Source organism: Cydia pomonella, chromosome 6, assembly GCF_033807575.1.
Source record: "Cydia pomonella isolate Wapato2018A chromosome 6, ilCydPomo1, whole genome shotgun sequence".
NCBI lineage: Eukaryota > Metazoa > Arthropoda > Insecta > Lepidoptera > Tortricidae > Cydia > Cydia pomonella.
In genome coordinates, this window is record NC_084708.1 from 14,506,642 (window position 1) to 14,532,105 (window position 25,464).

Below are 25,464 nucleotides of genomic sequence, written 5' to 3' on the forward strand. Positions count from 1 at the left end.
TGGCTCAGCGTTGGGGCATGACAGATACACGAAAAAGGTTGACGTTTAGAACACGTTCGGAAATCACTAGACATAGATAAACTTAGGGTACCTCTGAATAGGCGATTTCATTGATGCGATTCTGAATAACATGACAACACCGAAGAATAGTGTCAATGTTTAATTGTCAAAACCCCAGACTCGGACTGGTCAAGACCCCGGTGATGAAAAAAGAAACTAATCACTTTCTCAATAAAATACTAAATTTCATTGTTGATTGTCTCGTTATCAATGTTATTTGTTTTCAATTATTGAGTTGCTGATATAAATAGTATAAAATCAGTGTATGAATTTCTTTAAAATCATATTAACTTACACGAACTAAATTAAACAGGACAGCAAACGTCAATTATTAAAGAAAATAATGGGATCTGTTAAAAAGGGCCGAGAGTTTGCGAGCGAGTTCCACGGAAACGAAAAGTAAGTAATAAGTGAAAGCCTAATGAATAAAAGGTTGTGTATTTAAATGAATATGTTAAAGTTAGACTAAGCTAATGTGTGTTGCGACGTTGAAAGCCCAGACCCAGACTGAAAGTGTTTAGAAGTTTGACGTTTAAAATAACCCTTGCACAGCCTGAGCTATCAAAATCGCTGCCAACTTAGCTTAATCTCACTCTACTTACATTTTTTTTTCTATATGCTTCTTGTGTTTTGAAAAATCTTAATATTCCATTTGTTTTATATTTACAGAATAGATGGAGAAAAACTGATTTATCCAGCTGCTTCAAGAAATCAAGAACCCATTCTCCAAGTTTTGAAGAGGTTTGTCATATGTGATGTGGACAGCATTGAAGATGACAGCCCTTTATTCCTAGAGATTGCTTCGGGTTCTGGTCAGCATTTAGCACACTTTGCTCCAAATTTCTCTGGAGTCAAATTCCAGCCTTCTGAGTATGACAAGAGTTTACTTGGAAGTATTTCATATTATGCCAATAATTGTCCAACTAAAAACATTCTCCAGCCAGTTCACATAAACATTTGTGACAGTTTATCAAGCCATTTTGAGGATAACAGCATCGATTATATATATTGTGCTAATATGATTCATATCAGCCCCTATGATTGTACTTTAGGATTATTTAAGAATGCAGGTACTTTTTTAAAGTCAGATGCTCTAATGATAACTTATGGTCCTTACAGCAAGGATGGTGTAATAACACCAGAGAGTAATATCCAGTTTGATGCGGGGCTTAGGGCTAGGGATCCGTCTTGGGGTCTCCGTGATATATCTGAACTGATTAAATTAGGTGAAGAAAACAATTTATCTCTTATAGACACAATAGAAATGCCAGCTAATAATAAAACTCTGATATGGAAGAAAAATTAACCACAATACTTACTTAATTACTTTGACTTAGACTTTTGCATTTCAGGGGAAAATTATAAATTGCTATAGTATTGCATTTATAATTAGATTTAAACCTAATTATACTTATAACTGAAAGCTTAGTGTAGAGAAAATCAATGTACCAGCTATTGGAGGAATAATGCTCTGTTATTTGGAATAATTAAAGATTACTGCCAGTTTCAGTGATTCTAGTCTTTTACGCAATTTTTGGATTAACAATGTATCCTACAATATGATAATGTTATCTGTTAAGCAATAAAAAGTCGAGGCTACTATGTAATACAGTTTATTCCATTTCCATCAACTTCCCTTTAACTTAAGGTTCTATTTAATTTCCATGCAATATTGTGCTTCTAATTATGCTACGGTGGCATCATGAATAACCACGTCACTTACTTAAATGATATATAACACATACAAAAACTGTTCTCTTACATATTACTTACTTCCATTGACATATATTTAAGGGCCTTACGGGTGAGAGTCAGAATGGCGGGTGTACCTAAATAAAAATAAATGAAAAACATACCATATTTTTGTACCTAATTTGTACTATTTAGTACCTCCGTTAAAAAAAATTGTACCTCACGGTACACTAAGTTATCATCAAAAAACAGTACACCCGCCACCCTGACAGTCAGAATGGCGTGTGTACTTTATTACGCTATGTTCCCGTGGTTATTGATAAATTCTATAAAAGCCAAATTTTTGTACCTTCATATTCAATTATAATATAAGCCATTTTTTTGTGGTTTCCAAGTTTTACTCATTTTATATTTTGCTTGCTATTACAATTTCGCAGGCGTTATCATTTTTCAAGTTATCGATCTCATTTTTAAGATAAAACGCTAAGGTACAATTATTTTTATTACGCCAAGAATTAGTACCTTTAATGTTTAATCTGTTAAGTTCAAATAACTCAGAAAATAATGTCTTAAAAATGATTTTAATAAGTTCTTTATTTAAATGATGTTTCTCATGCAAGTGCTGTATTTACTGTTAGCAGCTGTATGTACATAGCAGTACGAAGTGGGACACTTCGTTGGTGCGCAAATAGCCCGGTTCACACAGAGCCAGCATACGCGCGAGGCAATTTCCTCACGCACAAACCGGCCAGTGTAGACGTGCCTCGGCCGAGGCGGCGCGCTCGGGCCCGGCTAACGCATTTGTACACATGTTCGTTGGTGCGCATGTTCGCTCGACATTATATGAACTAGGTAGATAGACCTATGTTTACTTTTGAAATCTTTACAGTTCTTCCGATTTTTTAGATGATTATTGATTAATAATCTATTGGGAATACAATAAAGATAATTAAGAGTTTCTTGCCGGCCCCATATTGGGATACCCTCCTACAATTTAGGAGGGAATTAAATCTTCTCGGGTCAAAGGTGTAGGGTAAGGGTTTGACGTTCATAAGAATCATAAGCGCATTGTAATATGCCTAGTTGAAAATGAACTATCTTTATTTTTATCTAATATGGATTATAGTCTGTCAAGGCATTCCCGTTAGTAGAAAAAAGCAGCTAATTTAAAAAATGTAGAAAATTTGAATTTCGTGCCTTTTCTACGGACTAACTTATTTGACCTGAGTTACCAACGGCTTATGTTATTTTTATATTTAAATGTTATCCTTTGTTGTTTGCATGAAGTAAGTATTTATTATGTGAAAACAAACGGGCGTACCGGACCGCGACCTTGGTGCGGTCAAAATATCTCTTTCTCGCTTTCACTTATATCTGCGTCCTTAATGGATGTACGGCGGACCACCTTACTCACAATCGAACAGGCTTCGAACCGGACCAAGGTAGCGATCCGGTACGTCCGTCTGTTATGGTAGCCACACACGAAGCGATTTAGTATGGCTAATGAAAGATGAAACCTATAAAAACGCGGCAATTTCTAATTTGTCCTTTCTTACGAAAGCAAAACGTATAATTTGTAAGTTCGGAAAATAATATTAAGTAATGAAAATAATATAGAAATGTTAAAAAGTATTATCATTTCTATATTATTTATTTGTATTGTGCAATGCTTTTACATCATCCCGTCTGGACTGGCCTTAAGGCTACTGTGCCAGAGCTATATATTATAGTTTCCCTATTTTTTGAATAAAGTTGTGGAAACGAATTTCAGGATAATATTCGAACGATTTTATCTTATGACTGATGCTTGACATTGACAGTAGACTGACATGGCTAAGTTGGCTGTGACCAACCGAAAGCAAGGCAAAAAAAAAACATTAACTACAATAGTAATAGGCTTTATGTTATTGTGTATGTTTCGTAATTTATGTATTAATTTGATTTCCATCTAAATTTTCCAAATATGTTTTAATCATATTTAGAAGTAAGTAGTAAGCACGATGGATTCAATTAGCAAGAAGTTCATCACCGAAATGTTTTTGGACAGCGACAGTGTTACATCTATAAACAGGCTAGTGGTTGCTGCTGCGAAAGTAGTTAATGAAAACGTTGAAAACATTTCAACTATTAATGAGATATTTCAAAATGAATATGATCAAGGATTGCTCCCCAACGACACGAACCAGAAAAAAGTTAAATATGGACTTTCGGTCTCACGCACATCGAAGAACTTTTATGAAGAAAATATTATACATTTTACTAATGATGACTATGTGGAATTTTTCAAAATGAAAAAAAGCACAGTGGATGTAAGACACATTTTTTATGCAAACCTACCTTGAAATGAAAGATTTGTAACTAAGCATGCCTATGATAACTGTCTACATAAAATATCTATAGAGCTTGGATTATTGATCAGAATTGCTGCTAACATTATTTGTGTTGCTACATATGGGCATCAAGTAATGTAAAATAAAGTCATGTACTCAATACTTTTTTAGAAAACCATGTAACTATTATGTATTTATTGTATACTTGCGAGTTTAATCAAAGTGGCTTAAAAGTGCTAAAGACTTCTGATGCTATTATTATAAAGAGTTTTTCAAATTTCAGGCTCTCATCAACTTTTTGAAAGACTTAATAAAGGCTGGAAGCATTGTTCCATTAGATAAAAAAGTCCATGTCTTTCTTTGGCTGTTGATCAACTCATCATCTTGCAGCGAGGTTGGCCTCCTGTTCAACCTGCATAAATCAACAGTGAATGTGATATTCCATGAGATTGCTACACTGTTAACTGAGCAAAGATATAATATCATCAGCTGGCCATCAATAGAAGAGCAGCATCTCACAAGGGTAAAAGTTAATAATAGATTCAATTTTCCAAATTGTGTGGGTTTCATTGACGCTTGCAGATTAAAGGTATCATCTATAAGAAATAAAAAATCAAAACCTGAAATAATTCTTCTTCAAGCAGTCTGTGATGAGTCACTCATGTTTATAGATATTCATGTGGGTGAAATTGGAAGAACAAGGAAAGCAAGAGTATTTAGAGATAGTAAACTTGCTCAAGAGCTGAAGAATTTTATTGATTTTGAAAATCACATTCTAGGTGATTCTCAGTATAAGTTGAGGAAAAATTTGATAACTCCTTTTTCAAGTGAAGAATTACTAACCAGTGAAGAGATGAAGTTCAATGAGGTGCACTGGAAAGCTCGCTCATATATTGGTCATGCATTTGAGCTGCTTAAAGAGAGATTTAGAAAGTTAAATCATATTGACATCAACAGGCCTGAAACTGTTAAAACACTGATATATGCTTCATGTGTGCTTCATAACTTTATTTTACTCCATGAGGGGTGCCCAGATTTGAAAGAGGAAGCAATTGCTTGTAGTGATGGTGTTGTTATTGATACAAATATTGTCACAAGTGCAGTTGAAAAGCGCCAGTTTTTATGCAATTATATTAATTATTTGGAAAGTACTTGACCCTTTTGAACGCCATAATAAATAATGAGGCGCGTCATTGTGAACCTTGTCAAAATGCACAAAGGTTGATATTGGGATGTCGCTGCGCGTGTCAGTTGACATCCTTGGCGACCAAAGATCAATTATCATTCAAAAATAAACATCACTGCACCGGCAACCAAGACATGGCTACTATGGTGGTAATTACAATGAGGCGTTTTCAGGATGCAGTGACAATGGTATAACTGAAGAAGAATTGTTCGACATGATGGCAGGGTGTTCATCCTCACACCCTAGGACTTAAACGGTCGCGGACTCTGCGGTTTAAGAGGAATTTCCTCCCGCGAACGTTTCGGCTGTCGAATGAGCTTTTTGCCGAGGTTTTCCCGAGGGGCTACAGTATGGGGTTATTCAAAAAAGGAGTGTACAGGTTTTTTAAGGGTCGGCACGCGCATGTAATACCTCTGGTGTTGCAGGCGTTCATAGGCTACGGTGACTGCTTACCATCAGGCGGGCCGTATGCTTATTTGCCACCGTCGTGGTATAAAAAAGAAACTGCCTTATAAAGCATTATAAAATAAACTAATATTTCTCTAGTAATTGTGTTTATGGTCTCTACAACAATGTACTCCATTTTGATAGAAAGGATCTGCATTAGGAAGATATGCTCACAACTTTGGGAACAAATCAAATATTTTGATTTGTGATTTTTAAGGAGTAAGACAAACTAAGTGCCAGGGATAAACAAACAGTGTATAAATCCAATACGGGCGATACCACACATAGAATTTACCCGTGTAATCATTAAGAAGTTTTTTTAAGTTACAGTTAATTTATAACCCTGTAATTAATTTACCAAGCAGCAATGACTACAAACAAACATTACGAGACATAACATGACAAGACATTACGAGATACGCTTTAAAAAGCTCGTATCTCGTAACTTTTGGTGTTTACATTGCGGGCCGATTTTTGTATAGTTAATATTTTCATTGTATTTCAAAGTAAATTTTATCTCAATACACTTCTTAGGTCCTATACTAACCAGCGTTTAAATATTCGCCCGTATTGAATTTACATACTGTATAAAATCAATTTGTCCCAAAAACTGATTATGATGATAATGATGAGAATCAGAAATGCCTAGAAGAGGGTTACATTTTTGTTGTAATATGTCGACACGTGATTCAGTTAACTGACCATGGTCTTTAGCACCAGGGGGCCTACCGCGAAAACCGAAGTTCGTCAATTGCGGGGATCTTTCTCTTTTACTCTCACTAAGACGTAATTAGAGTGACAGAGAAAAATGCCCGCAATTGACGAACTTCGATTTTCCCGGTAGCCGCCCAGGTTGGCTCGATTTTTTTTACCATGGCAAACCTGCATGGTGCAGCTATCGCGCGCACTGGCTGGTGATAAAAATAAGTATGCCCTTTTCGCTCGTCTTTCTCTGGTGATTTTTTCTCGAAATAGAAAACTTTGATTTTATTTATTTAATGTGAGTTGATATTTATGATTTGTGTTAAAAGGTTAGCATGTGGGCTGCCTCTGCCTTTACTTCTCTCAGTCTTGAGACGCTTGTTTACAACCCACAGCCCAAGCGCTTGTTAACAACCCACAGCCCAAATACCTTGGTGTAACCCTTGACCGTTCTCTGACGTACTGTGCCCATCTAAGTAAGCTAAGCAAAAAGCTCGGAACCCGCAATAATATCCTGCATAGGCTGACTGGAACAACATGGGGAGCCACTGCAGATGTACTTCGGACTACAGGCCTCAGCTTGGTTTACTCTGCTGGGGAATACTGTGCACCCGTATGGCTTAATAGTGCCCACGTGGAGAAGGTGGATGTTCAATTGCGGAAGGCAATGCGCTGCATATCTGGCACCATACAGTCGACACCAATTCAGTGGCTGCCAACTCTGAGCCACATACCTCCACCGCACCTCAGAAGGCAGCAAGCCCTGTTAAACGAAGCCACCAAAATTTCTAAAAGTCCAGAACTGCCAGTCTATGCTGAATTCATGCATCCTCCCAGGCAACGCCTAAAATCCCGCCACCCGCCCTACAGAATGGCACAGGAGTTAATGAAGGACAATTTTAACATCGGAGATAAATGGATGAAGGAACGGAATTCCAACCTGCCTACAACCTGCAGCGACTACAATCCCACTGAAAGGCCCAAAGGCTTCTCGGCCCCAAGACGCGAATGGTGCCAGCCTAATAGACTTCGCACAGAGCACGGCCGATCTGGCGATTTCATGTTTAGGTGTGGATGGAAAAACACTCCGGAATGCGATTGCGGAGCGCCTATACAATCTATCCACCATATTATTAACGAGTGCCCGAACCGAATGTACCCTGGTGACCCTCTGGACTTAATAGCGTTTAGTGAGAACGCAGCCCAATGGGTAAAGAACCTAGATATACAATGCCGGATTTAGAGGTCTGGAGGCCTCGGGCAATAAAGGAGTGGAGGCCCCCTGGCCCCATTTTTTCCAAAATTTAACATGGTAAATTTTCCGAATTCTCTATTGTGGGGGCCCCTCTTTTGTGGAGGCCCGGGGCAGTAGCCCTGGTTGCCCTCCCCTAAATCCGGCCCTGTAGATATAAATCTGTAGAACGACTCATAATCATAATGCCATACGAATAAATAAATAAATAAGTCTTGAGACACGACTGCTGCTACTTATTTACCTGATTTTATTGCTGCTGAGTATTTTCTTTTTCTTTGTGGGCTGTCTGCTGATATTTTTATTATTACATTGTTTTTGCCTTTAGAACCTAGTTTTCATTTACCGCTCTAGTTAGCCGGCTACATGGGCGTCCATCGCGGGGCGCCCGTCTTACTAGCTCAGCTCAGCTCGGTAGAGCATGAGACTCTTTAATCTCTCTCAGGGTCGTGGGTTCGTGCCCTACGTTGGGCGCCAATGTAGCCAGAGCGGTAAATGAAAACTAGGTTGTTAAGGTAAAAACAATATAATAATAAAAATATATACAATTACAATAAATAAAACTAAGATCCGTCAGTACGTGAGCCGTATGTAAGTAAAAGATAGTCACTGGCCTTAACGTCCGTAGATCTTGAGGTAACTCGGAACCGAACGAATGGGCATCGTATATCTTTGTATGTCTCACCAAGGGTCCCCCAAAGAAAAACTTCAGCAGCAATAAAATCAGAAAATAAGTAGCGGCAGTCGTGTGATCCCAGACTAAGAGAAGAAGTAAGGGCTGCGTTTTCAACGTATGGTGGTCAACAATGGTAAAGTTAACGGTAACCTACTTACTGGACATTTTTCCTCAGTTGTAAGTTGTCAGGGTTAAAAGGTGAGGCAAAAGTTCAGCTGAAATGGTAGCAAGCTGGTAAAGTGGTACTTACAGTTGGGAAAAACTGGTTAATTGTTGGTTGGTCTTTGAAAATTGGTGAGTTGAATGGAAACTACGTAGTAATGTAATAATACTTTTATTTCTCCAGTATTATTGGAAATTGATAAAATTGCTAAATATTTAATTGTTTCACTACAATATAAAAAATATGAAAAACAAAAGTGATTTTGAGTATACTGGATTTCTTGATTTCTGTCCAAACATCACAATTTTACAATTGCTTGAAAACTTATGTAGAAAATAGGTAAATATTTAAAAATAAAACTATAATAATAACATTTATTTAAATGTCATGATACTATATAATAGCGTTTTTTCTACTGCTAGTCAAGTAGTATATGTACACGAACAGATTACCTCCTTATCTTAAAACTTTGTTTCACGGTGGGAAAACTTGCTAATTTTTAGATCTCTGGTGGTTGTTTCAGCCCAATTTACCTTAATATAACGATTTAGGTCACTCAAGTTCTGTTTATTGTAATAAATTGAGTAGGTGCACACTCAGAATATTATTATGAAAGCTAATTAAATTAATTGTAGTGCTAATTTTATATGAAACAGGAGTAAATGTTTACGTAACCATGCAGGGAAGCATACGATATTGCTATTTCTAATACCATTTAATAATATTTACATTATTATAATTATAAAAACATACATGTCACTATATGAAATAATGTTTAAGTAATTTGATGCAGCTTGAATTATAAATCACCAGGATATATATTTCTTTATACCCGATGTTCATACATTTTAGGCACTAAATTGGCAACCTACAAGGCACTATGCACTTAGCACAGCAATTTTAATGCTATAATAATTTTATATTTAACAAAATTTATAATATGATTTGTTTCAATATAAGAACATATTTGTTATATGTAACGTTTCTTGAGCTTGATCTACTCTGCTACTACGTAATAGAAAACTTGTACAATCTAATTTTCCTATATATTTTTTCTACCATGATCCATCGTATGTATTGATTAACTTCACAGACCTGAATAACGAGTATGACATTAGCTCTCCCTGCTAGCTATTTCAGCATTATATACAAATTTAATATATCATATTTACATTAGCTCAATGCATTTTATTTCTATTGTAATTACCTATGGAATGTTTTAAATAGATATTCAATACTAAAACCGATAGTATACCATATAACATGGTAAATTGTTTATATTTAAATATAACAGTCAGTGTGTATTTTCCACAACAAATTCAGTTTTAGTGTTAAACACCTTCATTCTTCAACCATTTACTAACTAGTCGATTTCTACATCTCATAAGTCTATAAATAAAATGCTTCAATCTCGGCGCACATGAACGTCCCCTTGATACGTATTTATTGTTGTCCGTCAACTATACATCACAATATTTACAAGAGTTGCACACGATTCACTGTAACACTAGTCTGATCCGACTCGTCGGAAGCCTTGGCACGCAATGTTTATCACTTAGTAATGGACCCGTAAAAGGTTTGCTTGGGTAGGTTTCAAATGTAAGTCTTTTTAACTTTCTGTAGCGTGCCGCACTTGAGATCCTTGTCGAGCGACTCCGTGGAGTTGCGGAGGTCGAGGGTGCGCTCCTTGCCCAGCTCGAGGTGCAGGTTGTCCTGCTTGGCGAGCGGGCACACGTTCGCCACCATGTTCACGTTTTTGGAACGCGGCGGCAGGTACGCTGAATTAGCGTTCAATGGCGTTTCTAGCGGGCTTAACCTGGAAACAAATGTATAATCTTAATGTTTGTTTTTGTTACTTTTTTCATTTGCTTAGGTATTTTGTTAAACAGTTATCTACGACAAAAATCGGTCACTTATAGAAATCATTAAGACTCACTAATAAAACGCTTTTGTTAGATATTGATATAATCGTTAATTTAATAATACAAAGAAGTCATTCCTAATTACCTGTTTAAATGATTGTGTTGTTCATTGAACGGTGAGGTATCGGTAAAAAATGGGTGACGAAATCGCCGAGAGAAAAGGTACCCGATAACGAATCCCACCATCAGAGTAACCAGGCACGACGCCACCACGGCGGTCATGAGCGCCTGTGCGCTGTAGATATTGCCGTCGGCGGCGACTGTTAGCGAATCTGCAAAAAATAAACACTTATAAAACGACTTTTTTATTATTTAAAAATTTGGACGCCTCTTTCAAACTCTAAGCAATCGAGTGATTAACACATTTACTGCCAGACAAAAAACGGCGCACTACTCCAGAAACCGGTGGTCTATAGCTGCGTACAAAATAACCCGCCCAGCGGGTTGTCCGGCATCTGAACAAAGTTCACGAGCGCCCACCAGGTGGGTTCCTGGCAGTGAATGTGTTAAAAAACACATTTATTACAACTTTTATATTAATAAAATAGATAAACGGCAACAGATGGGTTGTACACAGCTGTTACCACCAAGTTGTAATGAATGGTAATAGCTCTTCTTAAACCTGTTCCCATTGATTGACTTTGGTTTGGTGGTGGTAATTACCTACTGGACATTTCTTTAAGTACTTAGTTACCACTAGTAAAAGTTGAAATCAGTATTTTGCAGTTATTCGGTATAGATACAGGTACCACATTTTTTTTGAAATTAAGAAAAATATCTCCATAAATAAGTTGTGGGTTGAAAATTTGATTTAATGGGATTTTGAAAGCTCTTGTTGTACAATCTAGCCTAATCAATTTACCTGTTTCGTGTTTGTTAGTTTTCTCTTCGGAGATAACATTTGTTTCGACAACTTCTATTAATATTTCATTTTGAATGTCATCAGTCTTTCGTGTGTCGGGTTCGGATATCACGGGCTTTTTTGTGCCCGGATTTCTATTACTATGTCGGTCGCCCGGTAAAAGGGCGGGAAGTTTATTGCATATTTCAGTCTTTCCGTTCTCTACATTTTGTAGGAATCTCTCTGGGTTCGGAAATTGTCTGTTTCCGACCCAAGCGCATTGTTGTTGTTTCGAGTCCCATGCGCAGTGAGGGTCTTGCAGCGCCACACATTCCCTGAAAGTTAATAATATCTAATCAGCAAAGTAAGATAATAATTATAAGTACATAGTAAGATAGCTTAGGCGTGCCAGTTGACATATCGGATATTGTACTTTCATTGCTGTTCCAAGTACTAACTGATAAGAAAAAAAGACAAAAGTAAACAATAAAATGCTGCTATACCTGCACGATTGCACGTTGCCGCAGTGTGATAGCGAGACGGCTTTAATGATGTCACCCGACGCTATTATTAATTTCTCCGTAGTGAGGGCCACGTGCATCTGCTTGATCGGGACGCCTTGAGGAAGCACTTGCACCTCGGATATCACGGCCGTCCTCACGGGGTTTCTACTGTATTCATCGGTACTCGAATCGAAAACGCCATCGTTGGCTGCAACGTTGACTGCTTTTATTACTCTACCGTCGTCCGTTCCGACATATATAACGTCGTATTTGTTACCATTCATGGCTTGTACTTGAGGATGAACAGCAATTGCAGAGAATCTATATTGTAAACTAACTCTTGTCAATATTGGCCTCTGGAGGAACGACGAAACTGACTTATCCATCAGGGGGTGCGTTTTAATAAAATTGACTCCCGAGTCCGATAGTGTCCGGCTGTCTTCTACGCAGGCACCCGGCCTTGGTTCAGGAACTTTATCCTTTTCTAACGGCAGCCAGTTAGAGTTCATGCTTTCTTGGCCTTTGAACGGTCCCTCAAATGCGTCTAAAATATCTCTCATAGCAAAGGCGCACACTGCTGAGCCTCCGATAGCATTTTGCGGGGTAGTAAATACTGCATATATGATATCATTTCTGCTGCTGCCACTCCCATAAATGCCGTTGATTAATTCCGTTGTCGATTCTGAAATAATTAAAATACGTTGTTTGTGTATAAGTACGTCATAACAGATAGCTTAACGAGTAATCAAATTACAACAATACTTACGAATTTCATCAAAATAAAACGGATATTCTCCAGACATTGAACAGTTTAAACGGGTCTTCAAAAACGAGGTCCACCGGTCACTAAATGTGTGTGGCCCTCCTTTATCTTTTAAACACACTCTGGCTACTCTCGAGTACACCGACTGTAACAGAAATAATAATAATAATTACCGATTCGAGCAGTAACTGTAAAAAAAGCAGACATTGTAACATATTAGTTAACCGCCCTGACTATCGTTGAGCAAACCTCAGATTACAATCAAAGCATTACAGCATTAAATGGCGTATGTCATTTTTGGAATTGACGCAATAACATAAAGGTAGTTTGAGTTACCTTGCCGCAGTTCATGTATTCGACGGCGGTTTCGCGATAGAAAAAGTAAACGTGGCTAGTGGATGCGACTGCGCCGACGAATGAGGGGTCGTTGAGCAGGCGCAGGTCGGAGCGCTCCGTGCGCACCGGCTCGCGGTAGATCAGCGGGTCCGTGCCGGAGAAGTCTGCAGCCGTCGCCGTATACAATTGACCGTCTAGAAAAAGACAGTTTCACTTACAAAACAAACTGGGAATCTTTCAGTACATTTTGTACCTTAAAGCAAAATAATGGGTAGTTTATCGTATATGTGATCTTTATAGATTTTGCAATGTTTCTTGATACGTGCTGTTTTACGACAACTCGTTTATTTTACTTTAATAAATACTTTAACATTATATGTACAGAAGTCGCCGTCAAGAGAATAAGTGATACCGCTACTTAATCACTAAGAATATACCTCACAACCTACAAGCTCTTCTGATAAATGTCAAAGGCAGTTGTATCACGCTTATGTTATGTCGTAAAATAGTGAAAGTAAGTAGGTTAGACATTCAGCTGTTTCAATGTTTTATGCAAATTACAGCCAAGTCCATTAACGGATAGGTAAGAGTCAAATAAGGAATCGTGCCACTAATTATGCGGTTTCTTCATCCCATTTGTGTCTGTACTGTACATTACTCGAACTTACTGTCATTAAGTTTAACTGTAATTTGAATTGCGGTTTTGAAGTGCACGTAGTTCACTTTACTCTTATTATATCCTATTATGTTTGCAGATTATCACTAGAATTTCAGAATATAACGGCATCTAATGTGGGTTGGACAGGACTAACTGTAAAGGCTATAAATTGATTCATATCGCGGCGTCGCGTCGTGTTCGGTGCAACCCCTTTCTGGGTGGCGCGGCGTCGTGCCTTCTCCTTAGATGATCATTGCTATGTGTGATCACGCCGCAGCCAGGAAATTGTTCAATTCATAAAGGTTAAGCTCATCATTGGCATTTACAAAGGAATATAGTGGCTTTAAAGCTTACCGGCAAATATGGCGGTCGAATTGTGTTGCGGATCGTAGGGGCAGCGGCCGGTGCCGTCGAACTCCTCCAGGTGTTGGGTCGGCGGGTGCCGGGCGTACCGCCTGCACAGCGGTTTGAACGCGTTGGTGCCGCAGACTAGCAATCGCCCGTGCGACCTCGCTGCTACACGGGGGTAGTTCTGACATTCGTCTAATGATTTTCCTTTCAACTGGCATAGTTCCGTATGAGCATCCGTCGAATTCCATTCTAGGCGCTGCGAACAAATATTATACAAACTTAAAAATGTAAACAAATTATGAATGAATCAAAGGATGACTAATGAAACTCCCACAGTAGGTATCAATACAACTTGATTAAATAATCAATACGTTGCGGCTCATTTGCACAATTTGTAAAGAGCGTGAGCTCTTTTCGTAATAGTCAGTTGTGAAGCGACAGCAGCTTATTGTGTCGTGAGTAAACAAATGTCAGCTCCTCATCTCGGACGTGTTGTTAGAACCAGTTTAATATGATCACTCGCAAAATTTGATTCTTGCTATGTATTCCTGCCCTACTACCTATTTTCCTACGTTTAAGGGTGGTTTTCCACCTGTCCAATTTCTTGGTCCAATTTGTATTTCCGTCTCACATTTTGCTTAATGAGAAAGAGAGACGCAATGCACATTGGACCAAGAAATTGGACAGGTGGAATACCACCCTAAGACTTTATGCAGAGTACACATATTGCGCCACTGTAGGCCAATATAACGAAAGCACTTATGCATTAGAGGGAGCAAGCCATATTGCTGTCTCATTCCACCACATAGCTGCGCTCCTTAGATTAGCATGCGTTAGCCCAATATGTGTTCTCGGCATTATCTGAAAAAAAGTTCATATCTCGGTTCCAACCAAAAACCATGAAAACATATCCGTAAATAATATAAAATGAAGGGCTAATAACTCATTCATTGTATCTAGTTCACAAACATACCTACAAGTGGCATCATATAATATTCCACTAAGTCGGTTTATGTTTAGTGCATGAAAGTAGCTAACGGCACGTGGGCAGTTAAGTTCCTATTAATAATTCTCTGAGACAAGGTATCTTTCTACTTGCCAGTTACAAGGTATTGCACTTTGCTTCGGGAATTCTAGTCGCGCATTTGATAGTACTTTAGAGTCCCGTTACACTGCGTTCAATCTATTATAATACTTTGGTACATTATATGATATTGGTAGAACTTCAGCCTCACAAGTGCAAACCAGGGCGACTAGGCGGATATTATACAGACGTATACCTAACTTAATAATAACCGGCCAAGAGCATGTCGGGCCACGCTCAGTGTAGGGTCCCGTAGTTACTCTTCCGTCACAATAAGCTAAACTGGAGATTAAAGTATAGTAAATTGTTAACCAAGGGATGAAACGGTACCTTTCACCTGAGTTAAACAAATAGGCAAATTTGCATAATCAGTACCTAATTAAAATAAGTCTTTTTACTATGAAGGGAAAACTTTTTGCGATAACTCAAAAACAGCTAAACTGATCATGTCCGCTATAGTTTTCATTAAATGTCTTTCTTAAGCTCTACTTCCACGATTTTTTTCATATTTTTTGGACCTATGGTTCAAAAGTTAGAGGGGGGGGGGGGGGGGGGGGACACATTTTTTTTTTCTTTCGGAGCGATTATCTCCGAATATATTCACTTTATCAAAAAATGTTTCTTTAAAACCCCTATTAGTTTTGAAAGACCTTTCCAACGATACCCCATACTCTAGGGTTGAAGCGAAAAAAAAGTTTCACCCCCACTTTACGTGTAGGGGAGGTACCCTAAAAAAAATTAAATTTTTAGTTTTTATTGTACGACTTTGTCGGCTTTATTGATTTATATATCCATGCCAAATTTCAGCTTTCTAGCACTAACGACCACGGAGCAAAGCCTCGGACAGACAGACAGACAGACAGACAGACGGACATGGCGAAACTATAAGGGTTCCGTTTTATGCCATTTGGCTACGGAACCCTAAAAATGTGACATAGCTAGAATGATTGTTTCCCTGTCGTAAATTATTTTTCATTAAAATTTAATTTACTGAAGAGGAGGAGGAAACAATTGCGATTAGGTAAGTCCCGCTTGACACCACTGGAAATAAATAAATTCCACTTGTCCTCTGTTGTTACCACAATTTTAGTTGGAGTAAGTATTTAAATATCATTATAAGGTAATTTATTTATACCTTAATGATATGAACTCAGTTTTTTTAGTCATCGGCAGAAATTCACATAAGGAGTCGAGTAGTTAAGTACCCTTGGCTATTAGTATTCGGGCTTCGAGTTAACGTACGGGCTCCGCGTCACACGTGAATTATTCAACGATAGGGCTAGATTTAACATGTGACGTGAAGTTTAAAGTGTTTTTTTCAAGGTTTCCGATTTAACACATAAGAACGATAAAGCCGTATTAGATTAGATTCGATTTGTGATGTTTCAACATACCTAAGTATAATAAGTAAGTATGAACTGAAATAGATGTGATATACTCAAGAAAAAGTGACTAAGCCCACCGGTGCCCGCGAAGCCGGAAAGTATGACTACATAAAAAAAAACAAAAGAATAAATATTGATAAAAAAAAAAAAATTGTTATCTACTTGTATGTTATAAGTAGGTAAGTCAACGAGGTAAGTATTATTTTTTGACAGATTACCCATAACTTATGTATAGATAGATTGTTCTATTTTTTCAGACCAGAATAAATGTTACAGGCATACTTACAAGTAAAGTAAATTTCGGAAAACTTACTTATTAATATTGGATTCGGATTGAGGAAGGTCGGTTTGACTTTTGCTTCATATCAAATTTCTATCTAATCAGTTAGGTAGGTACTTCCTAAGTTACAAAGATACGCTCAAGAATGAATTAATAGAATATTAGTTTCACCGATCGAATTTTGCCGCGCTAAAGCAATATCGGGCGGAGATGGCAGCGCGCCAAACACCCTCGAGCCGCCCTACGTCCATCGTATTTTTGTTTCATGCGCACATTGTGATGCCATTAATCGTTGCCCGCTTGAATTATGAATTGCCAAGCTGCGCTCTTGGTTATCCGTTATCAGTCATCCCCTAGCGTGCGCAACGTCATTTAGGCTCGAATAAACCATACTATGTTTTTAAGCGATAGTTGAGCATTGACACTTTTCTGCATGAACACAAAACTTCAATTTTGAGTTTGTACGAGACTTCTGTAGTAGAAAGATCCTAGCCTTGGTCTATAAAGGAAACTTGTGTTTTTATCCTTGCCAATTGAAAAATATTTATATTTATTTCACGTTTTCGCAACGATGCCCGAAGGTATACTTGTACTAATTCCTACTTTCGTTTCGTTTGGGTAATCCATAAGAGTAAAAATTTCTGGCGGAAGCCGTCGCACTGTGGGCTGAAATTCGGCTCTCATTGACATAGAAACCGAAGTTGTTATTTTTATGGTTTTTTGATACTTGAGATATTTTGATATTTTGTTCCGGCTCCATACATTAAAAAAAAAAACATAACTCTACTATTTTCAATCCAAATCATCTGAAACTTATAATTTAGCATAAACATACTGAGCATAAGCCATTTAAATAAAAAAAAACTTAAAATCTTGATTTTGGATTTTGTGCTTTTTCCATAGAAACAATTAATGATTTAAAAAAAATCCGCACCCGTGACGGATATATGTAGTACGCCAAAAAATCACAAATAATTCGTAGTATAACCACCTGCGAGGATATTACGGTTTGTTTTGCGGTTCTTGAGCAATTGGTAATAATAATAATATGTTTTTTAAGGTAATTTTAAGTATTTAGTTAATAAGGTTAACTTGCAATACCCTACTCAGGGTCCATGTTGTAAAAATTTAATGTAAGATAACATCTGTATGTACCATGGAATGCAATTAATAAATGAAATGAAATGATTTCTTGTTCCTGCTCCGTACATTTATTTTGAATAAAAATCGTAACTCGACAATTTTCATTCCAAATCGTCTAAAACTCATAGGTTACCATAACAATACTGGGCAAAACCTATTTCAATCAAAAAATCATAAAAATAACAACTGCGATTTCTATGTCAATGAGAGCCGAATTTCAGCCCACAGTGCGTCGTCTCGGTAGCCGGATACCTTTTAACGACAATTGTGTTATTTCAAAGCAGAATTTTTATTTAAGTAAATAATCTCGCACGATTTACAAAATAAACAGTGCGCCGAGCGAAATGGGTCGTAACTAAGAATAAACAGAGAGTGCAGCGGAAAGCAGCGGGGACGGGGAACTGGTGTAAAGTTGTTTGCGCAAGATTAGATACATAAACCTGTACTAGTGCGATACGTGGCTTTCGGCGGCTGCGCCAGCGGGTCGCCGACCGGGTTCATGAAAAACCGGTGTCTCGGTTCAAGGGTTCCTTATTTAATGTACTTAACTACTGATTTTAAACGAATAAAAACTGACATCCAGATATCCAGAAATTTGGGAGTCTCTCTGTACCAACCTATACACATTTTAATTTTGAAAATAACTAGCAAAAAAATGGCCACGCCAAAACTTACAATTTTTTTATTAATTTAGAAGTCACATTTCGTTTAAGCAGCCTACATTTTACTACTTATGTAAATTATAGAATAAATAAAGTATAAGAGTCCTTTAGAGTCTAAGTAAATAAGCATAGATAGAGGCAAGTAACTTGTTTCAGCTTTGTTAGTTTTTAAAAGCTTGAAACGTCTAGAAGTTTCTTATGTGTCGGGTAAAAAATAAAATACTATCGTCTTATGTATTTATATGTAACACATAAAAGTAGGTACTGTGTATTAATAAAATATATTTTTAATGATTTGTTACGGATCCCTAATAAACCCTTATCTATCGGCACTTAGCAAACGTCGGCTTGCCGAGCTACCGTTTAGCAACACAGGTCTGGTTATTGCTTCAAAATCAAACACTATCGCTTCCCGGCCTTGTACTATTTTTTGTGCACCACAGCACCGCCTGTCAGTCCCTAAGATTAATGTATTATAGCCGTTACATAGACGTTACATTAAAAATTCGGTGACCATACTTTGAACATAGAGGGTTGCAATAGTTCTAAAATGTTCCGTTTAGAAAATATCTTTAAAAGACGCATTTATCACAAATGAAAGCATTTGCTCCAATTGACTATACCTCAATATATTGTTTATACCAGCGATTTCATAAAATTAAAATGCACTTCAAATATCTCCGGTAATGTGTCTTTATCGGAGAGATAGATATTATACCACCTAAAGAAAAGCATTTCTCCAAAGAATATCCTTTTACATGCAAATGAATAATGAATAAACATTACCTGATCTGAATTCTCCGACAAGTCGTACAGGCTGAGGTTGTAGACAGTGTTTCTGGAACAAAATAGGTTAAATTAGTGGCGACAATTAAATATGCAAGCCGTAACAAGGTGCGTTTCGTTATTTTCGTTCAAGCAGTCGGGGATCGTAGCGTCGGCCGAGACGGCGAGGTGCACACCTGCCCAAACATAACTTAGCATTCCCCGCGTAGCATCTTTTTATGGAAATTAGGCTATTCGATGCTAATTCTTTTTTATTGGTAGGTAATCATCACTTTTAGAGCTTGAATAAAACTTGAGGCTCGCACAGGAAAAAATATATTTTCTTTTCCTTCGTTATGCGGTAGGGAAACATGTTTCAGACACGGGCCCGCAACGGAACGTTTCTGTTACGACCGGAAATATAATCAACACGTTCGCGAATTAAAAAAAAGATGGAGGAACAATATTGGTCACTCACCAAACGGCACGTAACTCCAGGAACACTAACTACTTATTTAGTTATTTAGATTTAGAATAAAATTAAAAGCTGAAATATTACTATCTTGGGTGAGACTTGAACTCACGGCATATGGATCCCACGGGATCTGGTCCCAGAGGCCGTGAGTTCAAGTCTCACCCAAGACAGTAATTTTTCCACTTTTAAAGGGTGTAGCAGGATAGCCTAGGAAAAATTGCCCCCAGCGATTTTGGGCCGAAACTGTAATCAAACGATGCCTTTTGGGGAGGTTATACTCTGCACAGAGTTTCATCCCTCTGTTACCCCCTGGGGGTGAAAAACACCCGATTAAGCCCAAAACTGTTTTAATTATTTTTTCCTAAACTATGAAAGTGACGAATTTCAAATTTCGGACAAATATTAATAAGACTAAAAGCTATGTGCTAAAAAAATATTAACCCCCTAACCATTGAAATTCTTGTAAAAAAAACAAAAATAAAAAAAGAATCAACCTGTATATCAAGTTTGGCTCATGGTACCACACCATTTTTTTTTCAAAAATGAACCAGTTTATATTCTACATGATACAAAAGTTTCATGGACCTACTCCAGAAGGAACATTGCGAAATTAATATGTATTGGCTCTTTGGTGCGTACTATTCATTGAACTCCCAATAAGAGCCTTGCATTATTAATAAACAATGGCTTGCGATCGGACCGCTGGCGCTGCTCGTGCCCGATTTGAAAAAGGTGGGGATAAAGAAGTATGGATCAAACTCATTTGTATTTATAAAAACATTTTTAGGGTTCCGTAGTCAACTAGGAACCCTATTATAGTTTCGCCATGTCCGCCTGCCTGTCTGTCTGTCTGTCTGTCCGAGGCTTTGCTCCGTGATCGTTAGTGCTAGAATGCTGAAATTTGGCATGGATATATAAACCTAAAATCTAAAAATTTTTTTTTTTTGAGGGTACCTCCCCTACACGTAAAGTGGGGGTGAATTTTTGTTTTTTGCTTCAATCCTACAGTGTGGGGTATCGTTGGAAAGGTATTTCAAAACTAATAGGGGTCTTCAACAAACATTTTTTGATTAAGTGAATATATTCGGAGATAATCGCTCCGAAAGAAAAAAAAATGTGTCCCTCCCCTCTAACTTTCGAACCATAGGTCCAAAAAAAATTAAAAAAATCGTGGAAGTAGAGCTTAAGAAAGACATTAAATGAAAACTATAGCGGACATGATCAGTTTAGCTGTTTTTGAGTTATCGCAAAAAGTTTCCCCTTCATGGTAAAAAGACATACTTTAATTAGGTACTGATTATGCAAATTTGCCTATTTGTTTAACTCACGTGAAAGGTACCGTTTCATCCCTTGGTTAACAATTTACTATACTTTAAGCTCCAGTTTAGCTTATTGTGACGGAAGAGTAACTACGGAACCCTACACTGAGCGTGGCCCGACATGCTCTTGGCCGGTTTTTTTAAATTATTTTGTTTTCGGGTCCGAGACGTTGCGTATTAAGCATGATACGAGTATAATGATTAGTAGCTACGAAATAGTACGTTTATTTTAATTTCGCAATGTTCCTTCTGGAGTAGGTCCATGAAACTTTTATATAATATAGAATATATATTGAAACATTTTTGAAAAAAAAAATTGTGTGTACCATGAGCCAAACTTGAGATCCATGTACAAATGAGTTTGATCCATACTTCTTTATCCCCACCTTTTTCAAATCGGGCACGAGCAGCGGTCCGATCGCAAGCCATTGTTTATTAATAATGCAAGGCTCTTAGTGGGAGTTCAATGAATAGTACGCACCAAAGAGCCAATACATATTAATTTCGCAATGTTCCTTCTGGAGTAGGTCCATGAAACTTTTGTATCATGTAGAATATAAACTGGTTCATTTTTGAAAAAAAAAATGGTGTGGTACCATGAGCCAAACTTGATATACAGGTTGATTCTTTTTTTATTTTTGTTTTTTTTACAAGAATTTCAATGGTTAGGGGGTTAATATTTTTTTAGCACATAGCTTTTAGTCTTATTAATATTTGTACGAAATTTGAAATTCGTCACTTTCATAGTTTAGGAAAAAATAATTAAAACAGTTTTGGGGTTAATCGGGTTTTTTTTCACCCCCAGGGGGTAACAGAGGGATGAAACTTTGTGCAGAGTATAACCTCCCCAAAAGGCATCGTTTGATTACAGTTTCGGCCCAAAATCGCTGGGGGCAATTTTTCCTAGGCTATCCTGCTACACCCTTTATTCTTAGCTTAATATAAGCGTTCGCAGACGTTTCTGCTTGTTAAAAAATAATTTACTTATTTAGATGTCATAGGGTTGTCAAATTGAGATTTAAATTTAGGTATGTCTTTCCATGCGTTAATACAAAGCCCGGTAATCGTACTAGTTACCATTTGGTGATATTGGAAATTACCATCGTCTTTGTCGGTGAGTTTACGTTGAAACCAATATTTGATTTATAGACTTTGAGGATATGGTTTATAGCTTACCTGCCACCCACAATAATGGAGAAGTCATCCTTATCTAAAATACGGAAATGATCTGGCGCTGCCGCATCGCCGACGAACTGTTCTGAAGTTTCATCGCCTGTAACAAATCGATAATAACTTAGTTTATACCGAGTCATTGACTTAATGGAGTTACGATTCGGTATGAAATTAATATTCGTCGTATTACGGACAAGCTAGTGAAGGAATGAGCAAGCATGACCTGCGATTTGTGGCCTCGCATTACCCGACCGCCACATTACGCTGTCAGTTAGGTTTAGTGACAGCTTTCCCTTCCACTACCAGCTTTGTGCGTACATAGGCTAAAGCCGAGGCTGCTCAAATTTACACGGTGAAATTACCTTTAAAAAATTTGCGAAATATACGAATGAATAAAAACAAAATCAATCAATAAAATGCACGCAGATAGACCAATAAACTTTTGTTTTGGTAGTGCATCAAAATATTTTTCCATATCTGCATAAAATTTTCATAAGTAGGTATTTTAGATTTTGCTAAATGAGAAGTTCTAATAATAACATCATATCATCATACTTAACAAGTGGTACAGAAACAACAATAACAATAAAATTAAAAAAGATAGGTAGTTAAGGTAGTAGGTAGGTACGAGTACTTTGCAGTAAAGCTTGTGTAATAAGTAAGTAATTTTATCCATCATGGAAGGCATTATTCGCCTATTAAGCAATCTATAGAATTTTTCGCTCTCTGAACTAACATAGGTAGATATACGTTTTTTAGCAAGTCCCAATATCACTGGGATCAGGCGAACAATGCACTCATTGTGCAGCGTTTATCAACAATGTGAATTTACGATTTCATAATCATTGGTTGGGAAATTCTCACGTATCAATATGACATGCTTTGTTGGGTCCTTGCACCTGTGTAATTGTGAATTATAAATTCGATAGCGTGATCAGGTAAATACGTGTAACGGACAGTTGTTAATGACGGTGCTTTTTACAATCGGGAAGTTTAATTTGCACTATGATATTTATTACTATCATTCGGTGTATTCCCATCTCTGTGCCCGCCCCACGTGACCACCGCCATACAAGAGGCGGGCACAGACGAGAGTGATTTGTATGTAGAGCCTATTCCCATTTGTGCCCGGCGGAGACAGATGGGAATACACCCTATAAGTCATATAGTTGTGTCGTGCTCGAGAACGTTCTCAATTTTCTATGGGGAATTAGATTCTAGTATATGTGGAGGTCGATTCTGATTTAACAATTGTTTTGATACGACCTTGAAGATAGCTCACGCTGATTTTTGTATAGTGCGCACCGATCACCAAGACGATACACACGGTCGTATCGAAACCATAACACATTGTTAAATCGGAATCGGCCTCGCGCACACTGATATACCTATAATAGATTCCGGACAGTGTTATGAAATAAGCGATCAAGCGACAGTTAGTTGAAATCGAGAAAATGAGCTCGAAAGATTTGAAATTTGAATCAGTTATTGTAGTTCATTTTTAAAGCAAAAAAAATTTTGACATTGAACCTATAAAAGTGTTCATAATTTAAATAAATTAAAAAAATAACACTATAAGTACCTATTCATGTCATCCGTTTATAAATAAACGAAATGAAATGAAATGAAATTCAAGTTTCGCAGTTATTAACGTTTTTCCGCTTGATTCTTTATTGCACAAACTGAAACACCTGTCGAGTTTTGTACTTTTGGTGGTGGGTTGTTATATTTATTTGCGTATTTATTTTTGCGGTGGGAGGGTGGGAACATTAATTGCATGTAAAAATACGCAAGTAAGTATAACAGGTTAGCACTGATTGACTAACACGTTAATTTCTCGCGGATTAGCAAAGTAATATTTCTTGCTTTAATTTAGTTTTGTACTGCAATCAACTCTTTTTTTATATGTGTCAAAAAATCAGCACAAATGGCAGAATTGGCGTTGTAACTAATAGTAATTCATTAGTACTAGCGAAAACCTTTCCAGGTGCAGATATTGGCTCTGACCACAATCCCTTAGTAGTAAAACTGAACTTAAAGCTTAAAATACCAGAAAAGGATATGGGTAATCCTCATAGAAAAATAGCTATTGATAAACTTAAAGATAGAGAAACTAGAACTAAAGTAATGACTGACTATAATAACGAACTAAAGAAAATTTCAAATGTAGAAAACATGAATACGAAACAAATCTGGGATATGTTTAAGGATACTACAAATACAGTTAGCAAGGAAGTCCTGGGTCACTGGAAAAAAGAAACTTAAATGCCCATGGATAACAAAATAAATTTTAAGCTTGATGGACGAAAGAAGATGGTACAAGGAAACAGACAAAGTAAAATACAGAAACATAGATAATAAAATTAGATCATTAATCAGACGTGAAAGGGATATGTGGCTGGAATCGAAATGCGCGGAGATAGAGGAGCTAGACCTGAAAGCAGAAAAGCTGTAGGGCCTGATAATTTGCATGGAGAATTACTTCAATTACTAGATGAATTTGGAATTAATATTTTGGTCACATTGTTTAATAAAATATATGATACGGGAGTCCTTCCGGACGATTGGCTTAAAGTCCTCCTTCTTGCCAATCCCCAAGAAACCTAACGCTAAAATGTGCAATGAATATAGATTAATCAGTGTAATGAGCCATGTATTAAAAGTTTTTTTTTAAAGTATTACACTATAGAACATTTAGTAAGATAGATAGCTACATCAGCGAGACTCAATTTGGCTTTAGAAACGGTCTAGGAATAAGAGAAGCTCTGCTAGCAATCCAAGTACTGGTACAAAATGGTTTGGAACATCAAAAAGATGTATTTTTGTACTTCATCGATTTCGAAAAGGTATTCGACACTGTAAATCATCAGCTACTTATGGCAGTAATTTATCAAACAGACATTGACGGCAAAGACGCTAGAATTCTTAAAAATTTGTACTGGAATCAGACTGCTCACATCAAAGTCGGAAATATAGCCACCGAAGACTTAGAAATACTGAAAGGAGTCCGTCAAGGATGTGTTTTATCCCCAAGCCTTTTCAACTTATATTCTGAAAGTTTCTTCTCAGAAGCCTTTGATGGGGTCGATATAGGAATTAAATAATGTCGATATATTAATAATTTAAGATATGCAGACGACACCGTCCTGCTAGCAAATAGTGCTGAAGAATTAAAACATCTATTAAACCGTTTAAATTCGAAAATAAATCATTACAAGTTGAAAATTAACATTAGCAAACCTAAATTTATAGTGGTAGTAAGCAATTCTAATACAACTCCACACGTTTTAAGAATA

The 25,464-nt window shown here is 37.2% G+C and overlaps 3 protein-coding genes across 4 annotated transcripts in view; 2 read left to right on the top strand and 1 right to left on the bottom strand.

The window, feature by feature from the left end:
• The first annotated feature begins 180 nt into the window (after positions 1–180).
• Positions 181–1,659, top strand: LOC133519069 (UPF0585 protein CG18661). The gene is made up of 2 exons (XM_061852962.1): positions 181–459; positions 730–1,659. The coding sequence occupies exons 1-2, from the start codon at positions 404–406 to the stop codon at positions 1,364–1,366; spliced, it is 693 nt and encodes a 230-aa protein (XP_061708946.1). The 5' UTR covers positions 181–403; the 3' UTR covers positions 1,367–1,659.
• A 1,924-nt stretch (positions 1,660–3,583) lies between these two features.
• LOC133519067 (uncharacterized) lies at positions 3,584–5,817 on the top strand. Its single transcript, XM_061852960.1, has 2 exons — positions 3,584–4,061; positions 4,366–5,817. The coding sequence occupies exons 1-2, from the start codon at positions 3,753–3,755 to the stop codon at positions 5,236–5,238; spliced, it is 1,182 nt and encodes a 393-aa protein (XP_061708944.1). The 5' UTR covers positions 3,584–3,752; the 3' UTR covers positions 5,239–5,817.
• Positions 5,818–8,663: 2,846 nt separating this feature from the next.
• The window catches only part of LOC133519063 (semaphorin-1A-like), a 160,627-nt gene continuing 143,826 nt past the window's right edge, over positions 8,664–25,464 (bottom strand). For both annotated transcript variants that reach the window (XM_061852955.1, XM_061852953.1), the window contains 9 exons: positions 22,172–22,268; positions 19,223–19,274; positions 13,886–14,138; positions 12,874–13,067; positions 12,541–12,682; positions 11,775–12,456; positions 11,293–11,606; positions 10,516–10,702; positions 8,664–10,324 (listed from right to left, as the gene is read on the bottom strand). In XM_061852955.1, the coding sequence (XP_061708939.1) occupies positions 10,102–10,324; positions 10,516–10,702; positions 11,293–11,606; positions 11,775–12,456; positions 12,541–12,682; positions 12,874–13,067; positions 13,886–14,138; positions 19,223–19,274; positions 22,172–22,268 (2,144 nt within the window). In that variant the 3' untranslated portion in view covers positions 8,664–10,101. The remainder of the gene's footprint in view (positions 10,325–10,515; positions 10,703–11,292; positions 11,607–11,774; positions 12,457–12,540; positions 12,683–12,873; positions 13,068–13,885; positions 14,139–19,222; positions 19,275–22,171; positions 22,269–25,464) is intronic.